The 13,330-nt window shown below is 36.6% G+C and overlaps 1 protein-coding gene across 6 annotated transcripts in view; it reads left to right on the top strand.

Moving 5' to 3' along the window:
- Positions 1–13,330, top strand: part of MCTP2 (multiple C2 and transmembrane domain containing 2) — a 241,253-nt gene that overhangs the window by 195,859 nt on the left and 32,064 nt on the right. For all 6 annotated transcript variants that reach the window (XM_055326554.1, XM_055326553.1, XM_055326557.1 and 3 more), the window contains 2 exons: positions 7,552–7,674; positions 10,442–10,483. In XM_055326554.1, coding sequence (XP_055182529.1) covers positions 7,552–7,674; positions 10,442–10,483 — 165 coding nt within the window. The remainder of the gene's footprint in view (positions 1–7,551; positions 7,675–10,441; positions 10,484–13,330) is intronic.

The following is a 13,330-nucleotide window of genomic DNA, read 5'->3' on the forward strand; positions in this document are numbered from 1 at the left end:
ATACTGATGACAAATTCTTTAAATTTTCTCTTATCTAAATCTTTACTTCACCTTCGTTCATGAGGGATATTTTCATTGGGTATAGAATTCTAGGTTGACAGTTTTTGTTTCTGTTTTTGTTTTTCACTTTAGCGCCTTAAAATTGTTGCAATGTCTCCTTGCCTCCATTGTTTCTAATGTGAAATCCATGTCCATTCAAATAGTTATGCTCAGAAACATAAGGTATCATTTTATTAACTGATTTCCAAATTCTTTGGTTACCTTTGTTATTCACAAGTGTGGTTACAACGTAGATGCCTAAGCCGGGTTTCTTAAATGTATTCAGCTTGGGTTTCTCTAAAAAAGTGTTTAGCTCTTAGTTCTTCACATAATTTTTAACTTCTTTCTTTCTCTATGATTCCAAAGACCTATGTTAGAAATTCTGAAATTATCTCATGGACCACAGATACTCCATTCACTTTTTCCGAACATTTTTCTCTATCAGATAAGATTTCATTGGTTTTCTTTTAAGATTTTATTTATTTATCTATGTGAGAGAGGCAGGAGTCTGGGAGAGGAGCAGAAGAAAACAGACAAGCAGACCCCACATTGAGTTCAGAGCCTGACTTGGGACTCGAACCCAGGACTCTGAGATCATCACCCAAGGTCAAAATAAAAGTTGGATGCTTAACTGAATGAACCACTCAGGTGCCCCAGATAAGATTTCTTTTGATATATCTTTGTGTTCACTGACTTTTTCTTCTTAATTCTGCTACTGAGCATATCCACTAAATTTTTGGAAAATTTTAGATATTGTATTTTTTAGATAGGCAGTTTTTCACTTGCATTATTTTTTTATATTTTCATCTTATATTTACTAATTATCATTCATTGTATGTGTTTATTCCCCTTCATCTCATTGAGTATACTTTTAATAGGTGGTTTAAAGTTCTTGTAATTTCATCATATAATTCATCCTTCAACAATAGCCAAATTTTGGAAGAAGAAGCCCAAATGTATATGAAACAAGGAATGAATAAGGAAAATGTGAGTTGTATACAAACATACTCACACACACAATGGAATATTACTCAGCCATCAAAAAGAATGAAATCAGGCAGCCCATTGGCTCAGCAGTTTAGTGCCACCTTCAGCCCAGGGCATGATCCTGGAGTCCTGGGATCGAGTCCCACATCGGGCTCCCTGCATGGAGCCTGCTTATTCCTCTGCCTGTGTCGCTGTGTGAGAGAGTATTATACTAAGTCAGAGAAAGACAAATACCATGTGATTTCACTCATATTCAGAATTTAAGAAATAAATGAATATAGGGAAGGAGGAAAGAGGAAAACCAGGAAGAAGACCCTTAACTCGAGAGAACGAACTGATGGTCACTAGAAGGGAAGTGAGCAGGGATGGTGGATGAAAGGAGGGCACTTCTTGTGATGAGCACCAGATGTTGTATGGAAGTGTTGAATCACTAAGTCCAACACCTGAAACTAATGTTATACTGTATGTCAACTAAGTGGAATTCAAATAAAAACTTTGAAGAAAAAACAACATAATTCACCTTGAAGTTGGCATCTGTGATTGCCTCTTCCTTGAAAATGGACTACGTTTTCCAGACTTCTTGTATTTAAAGTGATTTTTAATTGAATCTCATATATTAGCAATGTTATGCAGTGGAGACCCTAGATTCTCCTATGTTCTTTCAAATAAGGTTGATTTTCTTTTTTAAGAAGACATTTAACTTCAGGGCACCTGGATGGCTCAGTTGGTTAAGTGTCTGCCTTTGGCTCGGGTCATGATTCCAGGGTCTTGGGATCAGGTCCTGTATTGGGCTCCCTGCTCAGGGGGGAGCCTGCTTCTCTCTCTCCCTCTGCCACTCCTCCTGATTGTGCTTTCTCTGTCTCTGTTTCTCTCTCTCTGTCAAATAAATAAATAAATAAATAAATAAATAAATAAATAAATAAAATCTTTAAGAAAAGAAAAAAGGCAACATTTAACTTCATTGAACTCAACCTGCAAATTCTGTCTTACCTCCTGTGGGTGTCAGCTCTGATCCCAGATAAGACTGCTTGGAGTCAGCCCCATATCTATGACAGAGACTGCAGCAGAATTCACATACAGAATTTGGGCTTTTCCTTTGCTTGCTCTCTCCTTCCAGTGTACTTCTATACCATCTCCTGGCCCTGATTATCCCCAACTTCTCTGTTTCATCCATTCAGAAAGATGGCGAATTTTTCTTCTGGGCTTAACCAACTGGTAATACCATTGTGACTGTAGCTGCTCTTGAGAAGAATATGCAAGAACATTACAGTGACACCATGCAGACCTGATTTCTTCTTCTAAGATTTGAACTCCCTTGCAAAGTTTAATGACCTTGGATCAGAATCTCAGGCCTACCTACCAACTATCAGAGTCTACCAATTCTCATTGGTCTTTAAAAAAAAAAAAAAAACTGTTTTCAGGGTATTGATATTACTAATATCATTATTATTTTATACAAAGATATTTATTATAAAATTAATTCTTCAAACAATCATGCATTGTTTTTTTAATTTTTGTTTTAAAGTGAGCTCCACAACTAACATGGGGCTTGAACTCCAACTCTGAGATAAAAAGTCACATGCTTTACCCCCTGAGCCAGCCAAGTACCCCTTAAAAATATTTTTAAAGGCACTAGTGTCTCACTCTGGAAGTTTTGAGTCCTTTGAATGTGATATTTAAATGTGGCTCAATTTTTGTTATAAAGCACTTTCTGGTGCTAATTACTTGGTAGAGACGAGTGTTATGGTAAATGAGGTGTTTATCTAGCACAACAGCCTTCTAATATTAATTGATGAACAAGTAGTCTTGTTAGATATATTTTATAAATAGCTTTATGATGAAGAAAATAAAAAATATGCTGTTTCCTAATTTTTGCCCAATAGTTTCTTATCAGACTTTTTTTTTCACTTGAAGTTATATTTAGCAATATAAAAAAAACAATAAAATTTTACTTATTTACTAGATAGACATTCAGAAATAGTAACCATTTAGAATATAGTTAAAACTCCTAATCCTAAAAGAACTTTAAGAATAAGGTAAGAGCGTGGGCACCTGGGTGTCTCAGTTGATTAAGCATCTGTCTTCAGCTCAGGTCATGATTCCAGGGTCCTGAGATTGAGCCTCACATCAGGCCCCATGCAGGGAGCCTGTTTCTCTGTCACCTGCTCTCTCTGCTTGTGCTCTTTCCCTATCTCTCTCTGTCAAATAAATAAAATCTTAAAAAGAAAAAAAGGAGAGAGAAATAGGTAACAATTAGGAAAATCTCTAGCTTTATCTAGTGGAGAAATCACTACTATTTTCTCTGTTCATATTAAAGCAAAACAAGACATCAAAGAAACTTTAAAAAGAATAGTATAGGAAAATATAAATTTATATAAAACAATAAAGCTGGTAAAGCACATCAGCTTAACATCCTGGAGGAAATCAACAACATAATATTATGCATTGATTCAAAAAGCATTTTTAAAATTTTATGCTTATAAAAAAGAGTGTAGAGATTTAGCACTAAAAGAACATATAAGTAACACCAAGATTTGAAGGCAAAAAAAAATTGTCATGACTTGCAGTTTATATGATTTTCCACATCAGATCTCCAAAAGGATAAGATTTGAAATCCCCTACAGCTAATAAAAGAGGTCAGAAATAATGTGAACAACATATAAAAATCAGTGCTCCTGTGCCCAGAAGTAACCAATGAAGTATATAACTTTAAAATATCCTCATTAATAATAGTATCAAAACTCAAATTTTGGAGAAAGATAATAATAAGCATATGCAAGATCAGTGTGATGAAAGGAAGAAAATATTTTGAGATACATAAAGGTCCTGAATATATGAGGAAATAAATAATCCTTAAGATTCTGAAAGTCAGTATCAAGATATCAGTTCTCTCCAAATTAATACATACATTCAAGACTATCCCACTGAAAATTTCACCAAGAATTTTATGGAATGTTATAAATCGGTTCTATAATACATGTGAAAGAGTAAAAAGCAAAGAACTACACAAGATAATTTTGAAGGTGAAATAATACAGACTTGCTCACTCAGATGTCATCTGTTTATTTAACTACAGTTAAAGATGTGGACTTGGTAAAAATATTTTTCAATGCACAGGATTAGAGTGTTCATAAACAACAAACATACCCATGTGGGAATTTGATATGTAGCAGAAGTAGTGATGGAAACCGTGAACAAAATAGGTATTGGTACCACAATCTAGTTGTAAAAGTTGGCTGTCTGTAAGGGAAAAGTTCAAATTGCATGCTTGTTTCCAACTGTAAACCAAAAGAAAGAACACTTGAGACCAAAAAAAAAAAAAAGGGAACGTATACATACATTTATTTTTGGGGAGAAAACTTGATGAAATAACTTTATCATCTCAGAGTAGAATATGATTCCTTAAATAGAACATTGAACATTAAGAGCACAAATTCTAAGGTTGAAGATGAGTATGTTTGACTACATTAAAAAGTAAAACCACTGTTTCATCCTATGTTTTCTATAAGAAAGTATAATGGAGGGCAGCCCCGGTGGCTCAGCGTTTTAGTGCTGCCTTCAGCCCAGGTCATGATCCTGGAGACCCAGGATCGAGTCCCATGTCTGGGTCCCTGAATGGAGTCTGCTCCTCCCTCTGCCTGTGTCTCTGCCTCTCTCTCTGTCCTCTCTGTGTTCCACATAAATAAATAAAATCTTTTAAAAAAAGTATAATGGATAAATTACTGAACATTCATTTGAATGGAGTATTCAAAATGAATAAACTTCTTTGAAAAATATTTAATTATTTATTTGAGAGAGAAAGAGAATGGGTAGGGAGGAGAGGCAGAGGAAGAAGGAGAAGCAGACTCCCTGCTGAGCAGGGAGCCTGACGCCAGGATGGATCCCAGAACCCTGAAATCATGACCTGAGCCTAAGGCAGATGCTTAACCAACTGAGCCACCCAGGAGTCCCTAAAGTGAATATACTTGATTTAAATTTACACCATCAACAAATCTGTGGAACATATTATTGAATAAAAAAAATTAGAATGATGGGAATATCTTGATGCTATTTATGTTTTTTTCTAAAATAAACCTTAGATATCCTCAGATGGCAAGGATTCACATCCATTTTCAGACATGGTGGCCTCTGGGAATGGGAGGAATAGGTTGCAGGTAGTTGGTGAAAGTTGACAATGGGAACAAATGATCTGAAAGGTTCTATTTTTTAAAAAGACTAATACATTGGAAAGAAAACTGACAACACATTGACAATTCTTAATGCATGCAGGTGCATGGGCATTTGTTAAATTAGTCTATGTATAATTTTTTTCATTTTTGGAATATTTAGTAATATGACATGAAAATATTACCCTGGCTATAGAGAAGGAAAGAATGGAATGGTACCAAAATAATGGCACCAAAATACTCCTGATATCAGAACCTGAAATTAATATAAAAAGGAAACAACACCGATAAAAAATAAATTTATAAAAAAATAAAAAATAAAATAAAATAAAAAATAAAAAGGAAACAATAGCACATGGATATCTATACAAAACATCATCAAATGTTAGCAAATAAAGTACAAAAGTACATTAAAATACCATTAGAGCCCAGTAAAGGGGAGGGGAGGTTTCTTCCAGAAATAAAAATTCACTTCAGTATTAGGAAATTATAAATACAATATACCATGTCGAGGTTCTAAAATGAGAAGTAAAAAACCCTCATTTCAGAAAATAGTGAAAGAACACTTAATCATTCACCCTCCTCCATTCCTGATTTTAAAAATAATAAGAATGAAATTTTGTTAAAATTGATGTTAGTGTTCTTATTTAAAAAGATTTTCCTTTTTCAAATATTTTCATAAAGAGTCATAAATATTTTTTAAATATTAAGAATTATGAATGCTGTATATACACTTCCTAGTGTTGTAAGGTTTATTTGTACATTCTTAATATGAAATAATTTATATAGCTCTAACAGTCAATGTCATGCTTAATTGTAAAAAAAAAACTGTTTTTGTAAAATTCAGGAGTTAGACAATATCCTTCTCAACAGTTTTATTTAAAATTGTTCAGTTAGTAGTAATGAAACTAAGTATACATGTTAGAAAGTAAGTTATAGGTATTAGACAAGGAAAAAACAGTTGTAGTTCTTTATTTATAGATTGTGTGACTATATTCTTAGAAACCCCCCAAGAGTGAAATGAAAGGCTATTTGAAACAATAAGAAAAATCAGTAAAGTTACTAATTAAAAATAATATGTACAAATTATTAGCTTTTATTAATTATCTCCTTAAAATATATAATGGGAGAAATGATTAAATTTAAAATAGCAAAAATAAGCAGGAAAAATATATAATATCTACAAAAATAGAACTTTAACAAGGCATAAAATGTTTTTAGTAATAGGTAAACAAGGAAAAGGAAGGTTCAGTATTTAAGATGCAATAATTTGCCTCTTCTGAGTTGAGGTAAGAGTGACTTTTTCAAGCTCTTATGTGCCAACAGCTGATCACAAATTATCTTATTTCATCTTCTGGATCACTTGTGATTTAGAAAAGAAAGTGAGGCTCAAGTTTTGAAATAATTTTCCCATGATTTCACTCGTGCTTCATGTTGTAATTATCGTGGGTTGTTTTCTTATTTGTCCTAATTTGCTTGTTGCTTGGAGGCAGAGCCGTGTCTTCTTTGCATTCATGTCTCCCATGACCACTGTCACATAGATACTGGGCTTCAAAACCAAGCTCTGGCTTGTCATTCTCTAGGACAGGGTCACAAATCCAAAGGCCGATGGCAATTCAGCAGGCAAAGCACAGACCTGGTTGAATGTAGGAAGTTCTAGCCCATCATTTCCTGGTGGTAAAAAATTTGAAAATTTTAAGATTTAGATTTTTAAACATTGTCAGCCTATTTATTTATTTAAGCCTTTATTTATTTATTCATGAGAGACACAAAGAGAAAGAGGCAGAGACATAGGCAGAGGGAGAAGCAGGCTCCATGCAGGGAGCCCGATCCAGGACTTGATCCCAGGACCCCAGGATCACGCCCTGAGCCGAAGGCAGATGTTCATCCACTGAGCCACCCAGGTTTCCTCACTGGCAGCCAATTTAAAAAGTAATTACTCTCCACAGTTCCAGTAAACCTTACTGTTGGCAAAATTTGGTCTGTGGCTTGACTCTGAGACTTTGGATTAATAATACTACCTGACTAAATTCTGGTTAATCTTAGAGCAAAAAACTGAATACAGTTGATGGGGTAATGGGATTTCCAGGTATGAAGCTACTGTGTTGTCTATTTCAGAGTGTGACTGGCCTATTCATTTCTAGATCTCCTTCATTCTATTGCCAATTCTAGAACTGTTAACCATGTTTGCATGTGTGTGTATGTGTGTGTGTGTGTGTTAACCTGTCTATAATTGTTCCTAAAAGCTACTGTAAATAGAAGGTCCTGGACTTAATTTCCTTAAGTCAAAGCAAAGGCTTTTAAGATTACTCCCATTCTGATTTTTCAAATAATCATTTTTGCCTTGTCTTCCCATCAGGTATTTGTAGTCACTGTCTGGAATTTTGAACTGTACATGATCCCCCTGGCATTGTTGCTACTCTTCATCTACAACTTCATCACACCCACAAAAGGGAAGGTTGGCAGCATCCAGGACAGCCAGGTGAGCAAAGATTCCAGTAATTGTGACATTTGATTAGAGAAACATGTGGTTAACAACAACAAACTACTACCACATCATGACCCAGCTCAACTAGGTGTGAGACTGGAGGAGCAACATTGCACATACATTTATGTTACAATGGGGGTCTTTTATTGGGTATAACCTGGAGTCCTTCTATGTTATGTTCCTGAGTTCTGGCCTACATTCTTAGCATGAGTAGAGCCCTCTGGTGTTTGGTCATCTTTACCATTCCAGCAGTATATTTTAATATGTGCCCACCTGGTTATCTGTAAGGTTCCTATGAATGGCATTCTCAACCACAAAAAAGCCTTTGGCATCTCCTTGAGCTCTTTCAGGGCACAGAAAGCATCGGAGAGGCTACCATAGCCTCCAGACAGCCTTTGCAGTGTTCACCTCTGGCCTGAAGCCTTCAGAGGCTTGCCAACTCCCAGGGAGATCAGAGAGTGGGCAGGCATGGGCACCTCAACTTTTGGGCTCCCAGGTCCTGAAAACCTAAAGCTTCCCATGGTATTGAAGGAAGTACCAAGAAGACATCTTCTAACATCTATTTATCATATTTCTTCTCTGACCCAGCATCCTGTCTTTCATTTATCCCACCCAGAGGATCTTTTCCTGCTCTGGGTGAGCAGGAACTTGTATTCCTAGACTTGCTTTATGGCATTATCTTGGCATTCCAGATTTAAGAAACAAATTTTTAAAACAGAAATCTAAAATTTTGAGACTTGGTAGTAGACCTTCACATTGTTTTTTCAAGACTCAAGAGCTGACCATCTTCACCCATTTTTCTATACAGTGCTATTATTTTTAAAAAATATATATGAAATAATGGATATTAAAGGGATGATCTGATTTCATTTGGGGTAAAAGGGAAGTAGAGAAAATGAGTTTTTGGCAGGGAGTGAAAACCTCAAACAAATTCAAACTTCTATTCCGTTTGATATTTGATTGTTTAATGCAGTAGGCATGGGCGTAGATCACTAATGCCTTAAAGACCTAAAGATGCTAGAATCAACTTTAAATAATTTTAAAGTACAGGATTGTTTAGGGACTAAGTTTCACACAGATATGGATAGTGGGAAATTTTCACAACAAAACATCTTTAGTAAGAAATACTGTTACTAATGTTTTTACTTTTTTATGGTCAGATTTTGTTTTTCACCTATATACATGATCTGTATGTTTATAGCATATATATGTGCATATGTGCAGATATATATACATACATATATGTATATACATATATACATATATGTGCAGATATATATACATACATATATATACATATATATGTATGTATATATGTCTGCCTAAGTGTGCTTAGGTAAGCTCACGAATGGGATGTTAATATGCATATACATATTTATGCATACATAAGAACACTTAAGTGTATGTGGTTATAAATGTGTGTATAAAATCTTTTAAATTTACAGAACATTTTCAAATTTAATACTTATTTTAATATTGATAACACCACCATGAAGGAGATAAGAATTACTATTTTTATTTTATGCTTGATGAAAGTAAGGTCCAGAAGGGCAAAGTGATTTGCCCAAGGTCATATAGTAGAAAATCCTTGAGCAGTGTCCCAAGCTGAAGACTTTGCCCCAAGCTGGACTTCTAACTCCAATGTTTTTCCTCCCATCACATGTTTCTATTACATGTGTTTTTACCCAATTGCTTTCATGAAACGTGTGCTGCCAACAGTGAATTCTCCAGCATCAGTGGAGTGTCACAGAAAGTACTAACTGAAGCTCATGGAATTCTGGGAGGTAATGGAGTTCCAGTCCTGGAGAAATTGCTTGGTAACTGCTCAGTGATTTTATGGAGTATAGTAGAGTACTCTCTGGATACTTCAGAATTACTCTTTTTTTTTTTTTTTAAGAACATGCTATTGACAATTATGCTTACTACTGGCACAATGGCATCTTAACAGATGCCTGACCTTTGCAAGGTGGTTGAGCAGAAAGGTAAGCATTCAGGCTGTAATCAGACTCTGGTGTTCTAGTACCTAGCATGCTGTCTGAGCTAGTGAACCCCCTGTGTACCAACATGTGTTGGCTTTAAAATATTGCAGCAATATGATTAAAAGTTACCTGGTAAACATTCAAGATTTCTAAACCCATCCAAAAAATCCTATTCACAGCACCTGGTGTTTTGGCACCCCCAAACTAAAGCCAGGTGCCTGTTAGTGGCCATCAGAGCCTGAGGGTGCTTCACCTGCCCCCACCCACATCCCCAAATCCCAGGGAAAACAATAATAACTCACAGAAACCTGTAACTTATTCTTGAGATTGATTATATTCAGACTAATGCATTTCCTACTGTCTAATGTTGCAGTAATGGCCCCAGAGGAAAAGAGCAGTCATTATAACAATGAGCCTAGCACAAACCGAGTATGGTGTTCTCAGCCTTAACATAGCAGTTGGCTCATTTGTCAGAATAAGAACAAACTGTTTACAGAAAGTACAGCCCAGCAATGCATTTTTAAAGCTGGATGCCTTCAAAGGGCACTCGCCTAATAGCTTTATTTATAGTTAAGTTTTATGTAGATTATACATATTGTTCATGGTCTTACCACAGTGTCCCTGAACTTTAAAAGCATTATTTTTTAAGAGGCTATCATGTACTTTAAAAACACTAGTATTGCCGTTATGTAGAAAAACGCAAAAAGTGTGTATGGATTTGATATGCATTTTGTCATTGCAGTGGATGTTATATTAACCAGTTGTGGTTTTTTTCCTCTCAGGAGAGCACAGACATAGAGGAGGAGGAGGTTGAAGATGACAAGGTAAGTGTGCTTAGGCAAGCTCATGAATGGGGATGTTGTTAATATTGTCAGAAGAGAGCATTTTTCTCGTTGAGTCGACCCATATATATATTTTTTAGTACTATGGAGTGTCTGGTATAGTCACATTTTTGTATTTTATAAAAGATATCACTTTGTAGAAGTCTTATTAAGGGAGGATTAAAAAGGGTAAAAGATAAGGAATTACTGGAATATGATAAAAAGTGTACCTACAGGAGGCCTGTCATTTGATGTGAGTGAAGATCGCAAGAGCCTGCCCCCTTGGTGTAGAAAAGGTACCTAAGAGGTAGTCTAGGAAGTCAAAAGTAAATCAGGTAAAATTGCTGTTCCTTTAGGTTCCCGTCTGCACTCTGTGGGGTGGTCACCCACTTCAGAGCCTGTCAGTTTCCCAGCTGTTGCTGGCAATGGTTTCAGCTATATGTCTGCGTACATCTGTCCTTTTTCTTCTCCTGGGAGAATCTCTTCAAATCTGCTGCTTTTGTTGTCATTACGCTTTCAGACAAACCTTCTGGAATAAAATGAAACAAGTGAAAATGCCAAATGAGATGCTACCGGCTTAATGGACTTCCAGCCCCATAGAATCTGCGGGTGTCTGGGGTTTGTGATGGCCGTGCCTGGGAGGCTTGCAGGACTGGGGGGAAGGGCAAAACGGGGAATCATAAGAGTTAAGTATCCAATATAAAAAACCCAGAAAATAGCCATGAATTAAAAAACACTGGCTCCATGACACAAACAGCCTTAAAATTAATTGGGTGAGCCAGATGGTTTTGGCCATTTGAAGCAAATTGGGTGAATTACAAAGTGAATCTTATTTGTTGTGCTAAAATGATCATTAATAGCAAAACAATAAAATAAAATATATTTTTTGAACAAAATTGACTCGTTTCAGAATAAGGTCGCACAGATGCAACTTTCTTCTGGATGAATCGATGTGAGTTGCTTCTGACTAACATTTAACTCCTTGAGCAGGAAAGATAGTCATAGCCAAGCTAACATGCATGATGATGGGATGTTTTACCAAAAGAAGCACAAGTATTAATGGAATTATTTTAAACCTTTTATGAGGCAAAATTCTAAATTTTATTTACCAAGGCTTGGAAGTGAGGGAGGTTTTCTTCTGTTTGGCTATGTCTGGTAAAACAAGCCCTCTGTAGAAGAGGGTGTCATCTGCCCTTCAGAGATCATTGTGACCGTGTGTCTTTGGCCCATCTGATAAAGGAGAGCATCCAACAAAAAGGAAATGAATGAACAAGTGGTATGTACTGGCAAGCAACAAATTCAGGCCATGGAGTCTAGATCAGGGGTTGTCACAAGCCAACTTTCTAGTGGGGTGCCTCAAGGATTGTCTGGGGGGTTTGGGAGTCTGGAAGTAGAGCCAATTGGGCTATGTTTCAAGCCTTACTGGGCAAGGATGACTGAGTTAGAACCATACCATTACATGGAGGAGCCTTGGAGCTCTTGTGTTTATGCAAGCATAGCCCTCCCTAGGGGTAGGTGTACCAAACCTGCTACACACAGGGCATTGGCATTAGGACATTCCCCATTTCCCTCAGGGCAATTCTGTTCTTGAAATACTTTGATTGTAGTATTTTCATAGAGCCTTTAACGGCCACAGCATGGCCGTATTTGTTTGCTTCCTCAATTTTATATGTCTATGAAATCATCCAAAGGAATAAATCTAAAATGAAATTTTGACTTTTATTTATATGTCTTTCTGCCTAACACAACCCGTCTGCTGTTAAAGAGACTGGTGAACTTTGCAGTCCTTATCCATATCTTTTCAATCTCACATCTCCAGGAGATTTGTAAAGTATAGAGGGATTTTCAACTTTAAGACTTCTGGAGCCCACATCATCCACATATATATTACAAGCCCATCATTTCTTCTCCACATAGAGCAGATACCATGACTGAGATGCACTTGCCATAGACCAGCACATCCGGGCACTGGACCCTCCATAGTGTGCTCTATTGAAGAGCTTACCCACAGAACCCTTCTGGCTTCTGTTGCATGTTAGACATGACAGACCATGCCTCTGGGAACTGTAACACACCCAGTGAGTAATGAGCTGTTTACAAATGATAAACACACAGCCACTTCCTTCCAAACCAGAAGAAGAGAGGAAACTCCTTTCTATCCAAACTATCCATCTTGAAAGTGACACTCCTTAATTGCCAGCACCCCTTCCCACCAAATACAATCCCAGGCGACTGCAGAAGATGAAAGCATTTCGGGGCCCCCCTGGCACAGCTTCCTCGGGAGATGGACGTGTTCTGTATTCTGCCTGTCTCTGATGCACAGACCAGGACTTGGTCTGTGGTCTGTCATACTTTTATTGTCCTAAAGGGCGGTTGTTGTAAAATGACATCATTGTGGTCTCTTGTTCCTTCTCATTGTCCAAAGTCCATGGTGGTGACCTGTATGAAAAGCCAAATTAGAGTGCACAATTTTGTGTGTGTGTGTACTGTCAGATATAACATAGAATCTTCAGGTAACTACTATTTTGGCTTTTATGAAACTAACTGCACAAACCAAACTTTGAAGAGAGGAAATCTCTTTTTTTTATTCTTGATGGCCCATGTAAGAAATTGCTTGTTACAAGCGTAGTTTGCTGGGGAGCCCTGAATAAACAGATAATGGCCAAGTTCAGTCAACAGCAATCAGCTGACATTTCCTATTTGTATTAGATTCCAAATGTGGAATTCTTCTATGTGGACCTTATTTGTACGGATGGATTACAATGAAAATTGCATTAATTTTGTGCACAGTAAAGGTCAGTAATTGAAGCATGAACCAAGAAACTATTGTGTAAAATGCTGTATCCCGTG

The sequence above is a fragment of the Nyctereutes procyonoides genome, unplaced genomic scaffold, assembly GCF_905146905.1.
Source record: "Nyctereutes procyonoides isolate TBG_1078 unplaced genomic scaffold, NYPRO_anot_genome, whole genome shotgun sequence".
NCBI classification, from domain to species: domain Eukaryota; kingdom Metazoa; phylum Chordata; class Mammalia; order Carnivora; family Canidae; genus Nyctereutes; species Nyctereutes procyonoides.